Source organism: Acipenser ruthenus, chromosome 39 (genome assembly GCF_902713425.1).
Source record: "Acipenser ruthenus chromosome 39, fAciRut3.2 maternal haplotype, whole genome shotgun sequence".
Lineage (NCBI taxonomy): Eukaryota > Metazoa > Chordata > Actinopteri > Acipenseriformes > Acipenseridae > Acipenser > Acipenser ruthenus.
Window position 1 is genome coordinate 7,380,584 of NC_081227.1, and position 13,160 is coordinate 7,393,743.

Here is a 13,160-nt window from a genome sequence, read left to right on the forward strand (position 1 = left end):
TCGATTGAACTGGACTTTTATTTTATTATTATTTCAAAAGAAAATTTACAAAATTTGGGGTTTGACAGTGACAGTGTAAGGAATTCTTTACAAAATTAGCCTGTTGCAATTTCACACGAGAGACAGTGGGAGAAGCCGGTCCAGGGAATGGAGTCGTTTTATTTGTTTCTTACTTGGGTTAGCTTCAGATATGTAAGACATTCAAGACTTGAAAATAAAAACAAATTGCAGGAAGTGTATTTTAACAATAAAAAATATATATATATGGAATAGAAGGGTGTGTGTGTGTGTGTGTGTGTGATGAATAGAGGGGTGTGTGTGTGTGTGTGTGTGTTATGAATAGAGGGGTGTGTGTTATGAATAGAGGTGTGTGTGTGTGTGTGTGATGAATAGAGGGGTGTGTGTGTGTGTGTGTGTGTGTGATGAATAGAGGGGTGTGTGTGTGAGTGTGTGTGTGATGAATAGAGGGGTGTGTGTGTGTGTGTGTTATGAAGAGGGGGGTGTGTGTGTGTGTGTGTTATGAAGAGGGGCGTGTGTGTGTGTGTTATGAATAGAGGGGTGTGTGTGTGTGTGTGTGATGAATAGAGGGGTGTGTGAGTGTGTGTGTTATGAATAGAGGTGTGTGTGTGTGTGTGTGATGAATAGAGGGGTGTGTGTGTGTGTTTGTGTGTGTGTGTGTGTGTGTGTGTGTGATGAATAGAGGGGTGTGTGTGTGTGTGTGTGATGAATAGAGGGGTGTGTGTGTGTGTTTGTGTGTGTGTGTGTGTGTGTGTGTGTGTGATGAATAGAGGGGTGTGTGTGTGTGTGTGTGTGATGAATAGAGGGGTGTGTGTGTTACAGAGTGGAATGAGATCTCTTTATCCCCTCGGGTTTGTTTGATTTTGGTCATGCTGTTGTCTTCATTTTTTGGTCAGGTTTTTGGTTCAAGAGATCCCGTCTTGGACCTTTTAAGACTTTGCTGTGCAGGAGGATTCCCAGCTGGATAGTGCGTACAGGGATAGGCTGTGCCATGGTCAGGGTGGCTCCTGATTGGTGGTTGTAAGGGGTGGGAGGTCCCAGAGTGTCTTTGGATTGGCTGGGGGTGTTGGTGTGTCTCCTGGTTGGTTGCTCGCCCCCCTCAGTTCAGCTCAGTTGTTGATGATCTGCCTGGGTCGCCCGTACCCAGTGCCCCCTGCCTGTGAAGCCCCCTTGTTGGAGCCCATCTGCAGCCCGATCACGTTCTTCCCCTCCCTCAACTTCTCATCGCTGAAATCACGTGGGTTCTCATGAGATTTCCTGCAGAGAGAGACGGGAGAGGTGATGAACACACGGACCGCCACATCAGTAATACTGCACTGTTTCAAACAACTTGAAAACATACCCTAATTTACACCATCCTTGCTTCTAAACCACCAGGAATCCACGTATGTTTGTATCCCTGCCCTGCCCTTCCCTGCCCCGCCCATCCCCTCCCCACCCTGGAGAAAGGAGGCACTGACCTGTGGAACCAGCTGGGGTCTCCCTTGTAAAACCCATCGTGCTTCGTGACGGCAATGCTGCCCAGGGCCATGATCGTCCGCTGAACCGCTGCCAAGTCCTTTCCTGCGGAGGGAAAGAGAGGAGGAGTATGAGAGAGGGATGCTGTGAGCGAAGGACAGGTATTGAGAGAGAGAGAGAGAGAGAGATCGCTGCTGTACCGTCCCACAGATCGACGGTCTGGAAGATGTCAGTCTTCACCACCCCATAGTTCTCCGCCGCCTTCAGGAACTGGGCCACCTGCTCCATCTGCTTGAAGGCCATGTTGGAGGCCTGGATCTTCATGATGGGCTTCTCTGAGGGAGGGTACAGGCTGTTTATCAGCTTACTGAGGACCTAGAACCAGGAGAAAAGAACTGTCAGCGAAACACTGGGAATACCCAATACCTACACCCCCCCTCCCCCTCCCCCTCCACTCACAATGCCATCCTTCAGCCATGTTTGGAAGCCCAGCTTGCCAGCCTCTGGCTTCTCCACGCCGCACTGCACCATGATCCACTCCGTGATTCTGTCCTCCAGCTGTGCGTCGTACTTCTTCTCGATCTTGCTCGCCACTTCGCGGCTCAGTCCGTACGAGGGTCCCTTGTTTGCCATGTTCTCTTTTGTCTGGGGAGGGCGGAGGAGAGGGGGGAGTTAGAGACTCGGCAGAGACGCACTCAATCCAAAGCCGACACCAGCAGCTGCAGCTCCTGCCTCTGGGAAGGTAAAGCAGCCCGGGCTTCCTTTCTGTTACTCTCTCTCGCTGTATTCATTCATTTACCAAACCATGTAAAACACAGCCCTCAAACTGGACAGCCTGGCCCGCCAACTGCGCCATCTGTTTGGACCTCGGTCTCAGTCAGACCTAGCGGGTGTGGTGTCCAGCTGGTTGATGTAGGACCCCACTCTGTCCTGCAGCATCATTTCTTGCTGGGAGATCACAGTGTCCCTGATGTTATTAACTCAGAGAGCGAATGCTTTTTACTTGCTGTGAAAATGCATAGCTTTGAAACAGAGAATCACAGAGTAACGGCTGCTTGGCTGCACAGTACTGGCAGTTTAAGAGAATTCTGCTCTCATTGTAAGATTCACACTGGAGCTGCAGTTTGAGGTCACTGTGTATTTGCATCACAGCATTAACTGTAGGTGTAGAATCTTAACTGCTACTCGCACAGCTGAGCGTCTCATTTCAGTGCTGCCTTTCACTGCAGTTAAAAAGCCTTGGGTAAAAGCAAGCTAACAAGCGTGGTCACACACACACAAACACGCGGTGAAGTGTGGAAAGACATGCGGACTGCACACGCTAGTGACCCTTCCCATGTCCTCGAATGTTCACCTGTGACGCCATCTCGAAGAGTGTCTGTCAATCGCTGAGAAAGCAGCTTCCGTTCCTGAGGGGTTAAAGGTCAGAACTGTTACAGAGGAGAACCCACACATGCTCAATTCCGTGAGGAAACCACCGGAGACCGGTTCCATTCACACAGCCCTTAGTTCTGCTGGAGAAGTGGTTTCCCCCTGGCAGTACCCCCTCACAGAGATCAGAGTCTCTTCAGAATGGATTTGTGAACCCTTACTTACACAGCGGCTCAGGGAGGCACAGGTGACTTACACACATGTGTACAGACCTCTGAAACAAGTTGCTATAAATAAACGGGAGATCAGAGGATTGAATCCCTCAGTGCAAGCCCAATGTCATGTCCAGAATTTGCTCGTTCCTGTTCGTTGGCACACAGCATCTCAAGAACCTTTCTGTTAGTGGAAACGTGGCTGAACGAAAGGCCACGAAAACCAAGGATTTGTGTCCAGTCAATTAGTGCTTACAGTGCTACAGATTAACGGACTGAAGCAATGGACAGTGACCCAGACAAGCTGCGGCTGGCACTGTCCAGGGAGCAGTGTTGTGTCGGAGCAGCACTGGACAGATCCCTCCCAGACCGGCCCAGCTCTGCTCAGCACTGGGGTTCTGCTGATTTCCAGTCTGTTACTGTGGTTCAAGGGATAAACGGCAGGTTTGAAACTCAGTGTGTCAATCCGTTTTTAACAGATGCATCTCATTGCTGGAAGCTCTGCTCTGTATATTATAGAGCAGTTGAGTTCGTCAACCAACAAAGAAACCAGAAGCTGTATGTTTGAACTCCACTTCCCAATTCGTTTGGTTACCCCAAGCTCACCCTCAGCTGCCAGCAATGCTTTTAAAAAGACGACAGCATTGCTGAGGGATTGGTTGCTGAAGTGTGCTTGCTGTGCGGAAATCAATCAAAAATAATAAACAGCCCTTTGGAGTCGCCAGGGTTTACTGCTGACATGGATATTTCCAGCTTGCCCTTTTCCCAGCTACAGCATTACATTGAATTGAAATGAAATCCAATTGAGCACGGCTGCGGTCATCCCATGCCAGCTCCTGAATGTTTAAAGATGTGCTGCTGTGCTTGGGAGCTGCAGGAATGCATCAGAAATGCAGTGTGACGCCACAGACCCAGAGAGCAACGCTGCACAAAGAGAAACCGGCTGTGAGAGCGAGGGAGAGAGAGAGACTGTGTGTGTGTGAGAGAGGGAGAGAGACTGTGTGTGTGTGTGAGAGAGAGAGAGAGACTGTGTGTGTGTGAGAGAGAGAGAGGGAGAGACTGTGTGTGTGTGTGAGAGAGAGACTGTGTGAGAGGGAGAGACTGTGTGTGAGAGGGAGAGACTGTGTGTGAGAGGGAGAGAGAGACTGTGTGTGTGTGTGTGAGAGGGAGAGACTGTGTGAGAGGGAGTGTGAGACAGAGAGAGAGAGAGACTGTGTGTGAGAGTGAGAGAGGGAGAGACTGTGTGAGAGGGAGTGTGAGAGGGAGAGAGAGAGAGAGAGAGACTGTGTGTGAGAGGGAGTGTGAGAGAGAGAGAGACTGTGTGTGAGAGTGAGAGAGGAGAGACTGTGTGTGAGAGGGAGTGTGAGAGGGAGAGTGTGTGTGAGAGGGAGTGTGAGAGAGAGAGACTGTGTGTGTGTGTGAGAGGGAGAGACTGTGAGAGTGTGAGGGAGTGTGAGAGAGAGACTGTGTGTGAGAGTGAGAGGGAGTGTGTGTGAGAGGGAGTGTGAGAGAGACTGTGTGTGAGGGAGTGTGAGGGAGAGAGAGACTGAGTGTGTGTGTGAGAGGGAGTGTGAGAGAGAGGGAGAGACTGTGTGTGAGAGGGAGTGTGAGAGGGAGAGACTGTGTGTGAGAGGGAGTGTGAGAGGGAGAGACTGTGTGTGAGAGGGAGTGTGAGAGAGGGAGTGTGAGAGACTGTGTGTGTGTGAGACTGTGCAAGTGTGAGTGTCTGTATGTGTGTGCAAGTGAGACTGTGAGAGAGTGTGAGAGTGTGAGAGAGAGAGACTGTGTGAGTGTGTGTGAGTGAGACTGTGTGTGAGAGACTGTGAGAGACTGTGTGAGAGAGAGAGAGGAGAGAAAGAGAGAGAGAGAGAGTGTGTGTGAGAGTGTTTGACATCATTTCAGTCCAGTAATGGTTCAAGATTGTTGTGCCTCACCTGAGCAAACAGGTGATGCACAGGTGATTCATTTTCCTATCTATAAAACAGATGGGAAGATGAAGGTGGTCCAGGTGTGCACAGAGTGACGGGAGAGGATAGGAGTGCTCTCATTTCTGGATGGTATTTTTTGTCTCCATATTGCTTCCACACGTTTCCTGGCTTCACGGCCGGTGAGCTGGGAGCTGTGTAAAAGTCTCCTGCAGGTATTCTGACACTCGCTTATATTCGGGATGGGATGAAAGGGCAGCAGAAATCATTTCAGTGCTACAGACCCTCAGTGCAACGCGCACCTGGTGCTCGTCTCTGATCTTGCAGGGGCTGGGTCTCCCCTGCTCTCTCCTGCTCTACAGCTCTGCTTGGTATCTCTGCTCTCACTCTGGGCTCTTGCTGTGCTGTGCTCTCCCCTGCCCTCTCCTGCTCTACAGCTCTGCTTGGTATCTCTGCTCTCACTCTGGGCTCTTGCTGTGCTGTGCTCTCTCCTGCTCTACAGCTCTGCTTGGTATCTCTGCTCTCACTCTGGGCTCTTGCTGTGCTGTGCTCTCCCCTGCCCTCTCCTGCTCTACAGCTCTGCTTGGTATCTCTGCTCTCACTCTGGGCTCTTGCTGTGCTGTGCTCTCTCCTGCTCTCTCCTGCTCTCTCCTGCTCTACAGCTCTGCTTGGTATCTCTGCTCTCACTCTGGGCTCTTGCTGTGCTGTGCTCTCCCCTGCCCTCTCCTGCTCTACAGCTCTGCTTGGTATCTCTGCTCTCACTCTGGGCTCTTGCTGTGCTGTGCTCTCCCCTGCTCTCTCCTGCTCTACAGCTCTGCTTGGTATCTCTGCTCTCACTCTGGGCTCTTGCTGTGCTGTGCTCTCCCCTGCTCTCTCCTGCTCTACAGCTCTGCTTGGTATCTCTGCTCTCACTCTGGGCTCTTGCTGTGCTGTGCTCTCCCCTGCTCTCTCCTGCTCTACAGCTCTGCTTGGTATCTCTGCTCTCACTCTGGGCTCTTCCTGTGCTGTGCTCTCCCCTGCTCTCTCCTGCTCTACAGCTCTGCTTGGTATCTCTGCTCTCACTCTGGGCTCTTGCTGTGCTGTGCTCTCCCCTGCTCTCTCCTGCTCTACAGCTCTGCTTGGTATCTCTGCTCTCTCCTGCTCTCTCCTGCTCTACAGCTCTGCTTGGTATCTCTGCTCTGCACACTCCACCAGGGCTGCAGTTTCCTGCCGTTTTCCTTTCCAGATCTATAAATACATTGCAATACACCAGAACACACGAATATGCCATTCCACTCCAATCAAAACAAAACACCACCCGTCCAGTGTACCAGAGCAGCTGAATATCGCGGGTCTGGTGTCGTTCCTGCGAGATCTGTGTCCACGTGTAGTTTGCAGTTAAACCTAAAATCTGTGCTAGTTAAATATATTTATATCTTCTTCATTTACCAAAAGTATTGAAAATCTGGATAAACAAGCGGTCTCTGGCTGTTTGATATTAGGGGGATGTGTGGATTCCAAGACAGTGTGTATCCCACGGAGTCAACAGTGGGAGTCCAGTGCTTCACTCACAGATGTTTTGCCTGCGAGTTGCAGTGGGACACGAAGCTGAGCACGGCAACGCCTGTTTCCACCCCCGTCTCTCTGTGCACTCTGATGTGACCCGTGCACCAGATTCACTCCCTGGCACTGATCCCTATCATGTGACCCGTGCACCGGATTCACTCCCTGGCACTGATCCCTATCATGTGACCCGTGCACCGGATTCACTCCCTGGCACTGATCCCTATCATGTGACCCGTGCACCAGATTCACTCCCTGGCACTGATCCCTATCATGTGACCCGTGCACCAGATTCACTCCCTGGCACTGATCCCTATCATGTGACCCGTGCACCAGATTCACTCCCTGGCACTGATCCCTATCATGTGACCCGTGCACCAGATTCACTCCCTGGCACTGATCCCTATCATGTGACCCGTGCACCAGATTCACTCCCTGGCACTGATCCCTGTCATGTGACCCGTGCACCAGATTCACTCCCTGGCACTGATCCCTGTCATGTGACCCGTGCACCAGATTCACTCCCTGGCACTGATCCCTATCATGTGACCCGTGCACTGGATTCACTCCCTGGCACTGATCCCTATCATGTGACCCGTGCACCGGATTCACTCCCTGGCACTGATCCCTGTCATGTGACCTGTGCACTGAGTTCACTCCCTGGCAGTGATCCTCTTGCCCCTGTTCAAGAACACACTGCTTCACTGGGCTGCAGTGCCTGCAGCTCACCCCCTGGAAGCCCTGAACCACAGCGCCCCCCTGTGGCTTCACGCAGGAACTGAACCAGCAATGGGTGTGGCCATTTTAAGTTTTTTTTTTTTTTTAATGTAATTTTACAGCAAGTCTTAAAAGCCATTTTGAATTGAAAAAAAAATAAAAAATTGTAAGTAAAAACAATAAATAAGCTGGGACTAACAGAAGTGATCGCAGACACATCGTCTAACTGCTACAGGTTGCTGTAAAGCTACAATGACTTGTCACGACTACATCTCACTTTGCTGAGCATTCACTACCCGTCTAGCTCTTCAGATGCGAGAGCGGAGCCAGGAGCAATGTTCCTGCACCGCTGAACACACGCTACCCGACCCCTGTGCTTCCATCTCAGCCCCTCATCACCAGCCTGCCTGGGGCTCCCCAGAGCACAGCTAAACACAACGCTACTAAAACACGCTTCAGTTAGGACTGCCACCTGTGGCTCGGTTCAAAAACTTTCAGACACATCCGCACACGTACAATTACAAACCGGCACACAGAAAACAGCCTTTCATTTAATCATGGGCTCTTCTGAAACTTCTATACCTTTGGCAGCTTTAAAAAAACAACATTCACAAACAAAACCAGGATCCCACACAGTAAACCGCCTGCATTGAAACATATTCACAAACAAAACCAGGATCCCACACAGTAAACCGCCTGCATTGAAACATATTCACAAACAAAACCAGGATCCCACACAGTAAAGCGCCTGCATTGAAACATATTCACAAACAAAACCAGGATCCCCCACAGTAAAGCGCCTGCATTGAAACATATTCACAAACAAAACCAGGATCCCACACAGTAAACCGCCTGCATTGAAACATATTCACAAACAAAACCAGGATCCCACACAGTAAAGCGCCTGCATTGTTGTTGTGTCGACTTACTTGGTTGCTGGAGAGGGAGTGTGCGTCTGTGTTTCCTGAGCGAGGTCGAGTGGAGACTGCGGATGTTCTGAGCTGGAAGGGTGCTGTAAAGAGCCCTGTTGAGCAGCGCGATTTTACTCCTCCCAGCCCAGGAGAGAGGAAAGCCCTTAAAAGGACACGGCTCTTTTTTTTAACAGACTCCTTATTTGGAATGAGGGGCTCAGCAGACTAGGCTTGTAGCCAAAGGGCTTGGTTTTGGTCAACATTCTCCAAATACCAGGGCGTCTGTTGATTTAAGAGGAGCGTGGACCCAGGGCTAGAGGAGTTAGCAGCCCTTTTATAGACAGGAGCCTGAGAGAGGCACTGCTGAGTGCTATGTGCTCATCGGGAGTTAAAACAACATGCCACAGGAGCTGCTTAGCTAATCTTTTACTTAGCTAAACATTACTCAGCAGCAGCCCAAGAGTTCAGCTGTGAATCTGATAACCCCCCCTAGAGCTCGGATTAATCACACCTGATCTGAGACTCCTATCAGAGCATGCAGACTGAACACACCTGAGCTGAGACTCCTATCAAAGCATGGACTGAACACACCTGAGCTGATCTGAGACTCCTATCAGAGCATGGACTGAACACACCTGAGCTGAGACTCCTATCAGAGCATGGACTGAACACACCTGAGCTGATCTGAGACTCCTATCAGAGCATGGACTGAACACACCTGAGCTGATCTGAGACTCCTATCAGAGCATGGACTGAACACACCTGAGACTCCTATCCTCCTGCAGTCTCTCTCTCCTGTGCAGTGAGAGGGTGTGTTTGTGCTGCAGTCTCTCTCTCCTGTGCAGTGAGAGGGTGTGTTTGTGCTGCAGTCTCTCTCTCTCTCCCGTGCAGTGAGAGGGTGTGTTTGTGCTGCAGTCTCTCCTGTGCAGTGAGAGGGTGTGTTTGTGCTGCAGTCTCTCTCTCCTGTGCAGTGAGAGGGTGTGTTTGTGCTGCAGTCTCTCTCTCCTGTGCAGTGAGAGGGTGTGTTTGTGCTGCAGTCTCTCTCTCCTGTGCAGTGAGAGGGTGTGTTTGTGCTGCAGTCTCTCTCTCCTATGCAGTGAGAGGGTGTGTTTGTGCTGCAGTCTCTCTCTCCTGTGCAGTGAGAGGGTGTGTTTGTGCTGCAGTCTCTCTCTCTCTCCCGTGCAGTGAGAGGGTGTGTTTGTGCTGCAGTCTCTCCTGTGCAGTGAGAGGGTGTGTTTGTGCTGCAGTCTCTCTCTCCTGTGCAGTGAGAGGGTGTGTTTGTGCTGCAGTCTCTCTCTCCCGTGCAGTGAGAGGGTGTGTTTGTGCTGCAGTCTCTCTCTCTCCCGTGCAGTGAGAGGGTGTGTTTGTGCTGCAGTCTCTCTCTCCTGTGCAGTGAGAGGGTGTGTTTGTGCTGCAGTCTCTCTCTCTCCTGTGCAGTGAGAGGGTGTGTTTTTACTGCAGTCTCTCCTGTGCAGTGAGAGGGTGTGTTTGTACTGCAGTCTCTCTCTCCTGTGCAGTGAGAGGGTGTGTTTGTACTGCAGTCTCTCTCTCCCGTGCAGTGAGAGGGTGTGTTTGTGCTGCAGTCTCTCTCTCCTGTGCAGTGAGAGGGTGTGTTTGTGCTGCAGTCTCTCTCTCCCGTGCAGTGAGAGGGTGTGTTTGTGCTGCAGTCTCTCTCTCTCCCGTGCAGTGAGAGGGTGTGTTTGTACTGCAGTCTCTCCTGTGCAGTGAGAGGGTGTGTTTGTACTGCAGTCTCTCTCTCCTGTGCAGTGAGAGGGTGTGTTTGTACTGCAGTCTCTCCTGTGCAGTGAGAGGGTGTGTTTGTGCTGCAGTCTCTCTCTCCCGTGCAGTGAGAGGGTGTGTTTGTGCTGCAGTCTCTCTCTCTCCCGTGCAGTGAGAGGGTGTGTTTGTACTGCAGTCTCTCCTGTGCAGTGAGAGGGTGTGTTTGTGCTGCAGTCTCTCTCTCTCCCGTGCAGTGAGAGGGTGTGTTTGTACTGCAGTCTCTCCTGTGCAGTGAGAGGGTGTGTTTGTGCTGCAGTCTCTCTCTCTCCTGTGCAGTGAGAGGGTGTGTTTGTACTGCAGTCTCTCCTGTGCAGTGAGAGGGTGTGTTTGTACTGCAGTCTCTCTCTCCTGTGCAGTGAGAGGGTGTGTTTGTACTGCAGTCTCTCCTGTGCAGTGAGAGGGTGTGTTTGTGCTGCAGTCTCTCTCTCCTGTGCAGTGAGAGGGTGTGTTTGTACTGCAGTCTCTCCTGTGCAGTGAGAGGGTGTGTTTGTGCTGCAGTCTCTCTCTCCCGTGCAGTGAGAGGGTGTGTTTGTGCTGCAGTCTCTCCTGTGCAGTGAGAGGGTGTGTTTGTACTGCAGTCTCTCCTGTGCAGTGAGAGGGTGTGTTTGTACTGCAGTCTCTCTCTCCTGTGCAGTGAGAGGGTGTGTTTGTACTGCAGTCTCTCCTGTGCAGTGAGAGGGTGTGTTTGTACTGCAGTCTCTCTCTCCCGTGCAGTGAGAGGGTGTGTTTGTGCTGCAGTCTCTCTCTCCCGTGCAGTGAGAGGGTGTGTTTGTGCTGCAGTCTCTCTCTCTCCTGTGCAGTGAGAGGGTGTGTTTGTGCTGCAGTCTCTCTCTCCTGTGCAGTGAGAGGGTGTGTTTTTACTGCAGTCTCTCTCTCCTGTGCAGTGAGAGGGTGTGTTTGTGCTGCAGTCTCTCTCTCTCCCGTGCAGTGAGAGGGTGTGTTTGTACTGCAGTCTCTCTCTCTCCTGTGCAGTGAGAGGGTGTGTTTGTGCTGCAGTCTCTCCCATGCAGTGAGAGGGTGTGTTTGTACTGCAGTCTCTCTCTCTCTCCTGTGCAGTGAGAGGGTGTGTTTGTACTGCAGTCTCTCTCTCCTGTGCAGTGAGAGGGTGTGTTTGTGCTGCAGTCTCTCTCTCCCGTGCAGTGAGAGGGTGTGTTTGTGCTGCAGTCTCTCTCTCCCGTGCAGTGAGAGGGTGTGTTTGTACTGCAGTCTCTCTCTCTCTCCCGTGCAGTGAGAGGGTGTGTTTGTACTGCAGTCTCTCTCTCCCGTGCAGTGAGAGGGTGTGTTTGTACTGCAGTCTCTCCCATGCAGTGAGAGGGTGTGTTTGTACTGCAGTCTCTCTCTCTCTCCTGTGCAGTGAGAGGGTGTGTTTGTACTGCAGTCTCTCTCTCTCTCCCGTGCAGTGAGAGGGTGTGTTTGTACTGCAGTCTCTCCTGTGCAGTGAGAGGGTGTGTTTGTACTGCAGTCTCTCTCTCCTGTGCAGTGAGAGGGTGTGTTTGTACTGCAGTCTCTCCCATGCAGTGAGAGGGTGTGTTTGTACTGCAGTCTCTCTCTCTCTCCCGTGCAGTGAGAGGGTGTGTTTGTACTGCAGTCTCTCTCTCCTGTGCAGTGAGAGGGTGTGTTTGTGCTGCAGTCTCTCCTGTGCAGTGAGAGGGTGTGTTTGTACTGCAGTCTCTCTCTCCTGTGCAGTGAGAGGGTGTGTTTGTACTGCAGTCTCTCTCTCCTGTGCAGTGAGAGGGTGTGTTTGTGCTGCAGTCTCTCTCTCTCCCGTGCAGTGAGAGGGTGTGTTTGTGCTGCAGTCTCTCCTGTGCAGTGAGAGGGTGTGTTTGTGCTGCAGTCTCTCTCTCTCCCGTGCAGCGAGAGGGTGTGTTTGTGCTGCAGTCTCTCTCTCTCCCGTGCAGTGAGAGGGTGTGTTTGTGCTGCAATCTCTCTCTCCTGTGCAGTGAGAGGGTGTGTTTGTACTGCAGTCTCTCTCTCCTGTGCAGTGAGAGGGTGTGTTTGTGCTGCAGTCTCTCTCTCTCCCGTGCAGTGAGAGGGTGTGTTTGAGCTGCAGTCTCTCTCTCTCCTGTGCAGTGAGAGGGTGTGTTTGTGCTGCAGTCTCTCTCTCCCGTGCAGTGAGAGGGTGTGTTTGTACTGCAGTCTCTCTCTCCCATGCAGTGAGAGGTTGTGTTTGTGCTGCAGTCTCTCCTGTGCAGTGAGAGGGTGTGTTTGTGCTGCAGTCTCTCTCTCTCCCGTGCAGTGAGAGGGTGTGTTTGTACTGCAGTCTCTCTCTCCTGTGCAGTGAGAGGGTGTGTTTGTACTGCAGTCTCTCTCTCCTGTGCAGTGAGAGGGTGTGTTTGTACTGCAGTCTCTCTCTCTCCTGTGCAGTGAGAGGTTGTGTTTGTGCTGCAGTCTCTCTCTCCTGTGCAGTGAGAGGGTGTGTTTGTACTGCAGTCTCTCTCTCCCGTGCAGTGAGAGGGTGTGTTTGTGCTGCAGTCTCTCTCTCCCGTGCAGTGAGAGGGTGTGTTTGTACTGCAGTCTCTTGTTTTTTGGTGCCCCCCTAACCCTAACCCTAACCTCTCTTCCTCTCCTGACAGTCATCATGTTTTCTCACTATTTCACGCTTTTTTTGATGCAATTTATTTTGGACATTAAACATACAAAGCCTGTTCTGCCACCACTGCCATAACCAGTGACATTCATGCGCTGAATGTAAATGTCCATATATGTGCACACAGAGCTCTGATGAGTAAGACAGTGAGCTCATGATGTGTAGCCTGTTTCATCTCAGCTGCATCATCACCACCAAGCCTGAGCTCAGAGCGATGACATCATCAGCGGGGGAGGAGAGCAGACGGAGGGGAGGGGAGTGTGAGATGGGTGGTGTAGACTCTGAAACGCATTAAGTTACTTTGCTGAAACACAGACCTATATAGGGATGTGTTGTGCTTTTAAGATGCCCAGTGTCAGGTCAGCTACTACAAGAAGAGAAGAGTTTTGATACGCTGTAGGAGCTGCTCAGGACCTGACGACCCCCGGACATTTGATTTACCATGAGTGTGTGTCTGTGAGAAAACACAACAATGAACCCTCGACAAGCACTGCACATCCACAAGAGAAGAGAGGAGAATGTATTGTATAGTTTTGCTGTTGAGAATTGATTTATTTTGGATGATGTGTCCACCTTGTTTATGTTCTGAGAAGGGAGAGTGCAGGGGGGGGGTCTTAGCACTGGAACACACACACCAAGA

General features: G+C 51.3%; 1 protein-coding gene across 2 annotated transcripts; it reads right to left on the reverse strand.

Moving 5' to 3' along the window:
* Nucleotides 1–8,328, reverse strand: LOC117962553 (transgelin-like). 2 transcript variants are annotated; one of them, XM_034917373.2, is made up of 5 exons: nt 8,173–8,328; nt 1,936–2,121; nt 1,677–1,851; nt 1,479–1,581; nt 1–1,275 (listed from the first exon to the last, which is right to left on the reverse strand). In XM_034917373.2, exons 2-5 carry the CDS (start codon nt 2,107–2,109, stop codon nt 1,128–1,130), a joined length of 600 nt encoding a protein of 199 aa, XP_034773264.1. In that variant the 5' UTR covers nt 2,110–2,121; nt 8,173–8,328; the 3' UTR covers nt 1–1,127. The 2 variants fall into 2 exon arrangements, with proteins under 2 accessions (XP_034773264.1, XP_058865545.1); XM_059009562.1 differs by lacking the exon at nt 8,173–8,328 and adding an exon at nt 2,831–2,857.
* Between the last annotated feature and the right edge of the window lie 4,832 nt (nt 8,329–13,160).

Excerpts from the sequence above, each read along its gene's own strand:
- LOC117962553 (XM_059009562.1), bottom strand. Across the intron at positions 1,852-1,935 it reads CATGGCTGAAGGATGGCATT|GTCCTCAGTAAGCTGATAAA; the intron begins GTGAGTGGAGGG and ends TCCTGGTTCTAG. Across the intron at positions 1,276-1,478 it reads GACCCCAGCTGGTTCCACAG|GAAATCTCATGAGAACCCAC; the intron begins GTCAGTGCCTCC and ends CTCTCTCTGCAG.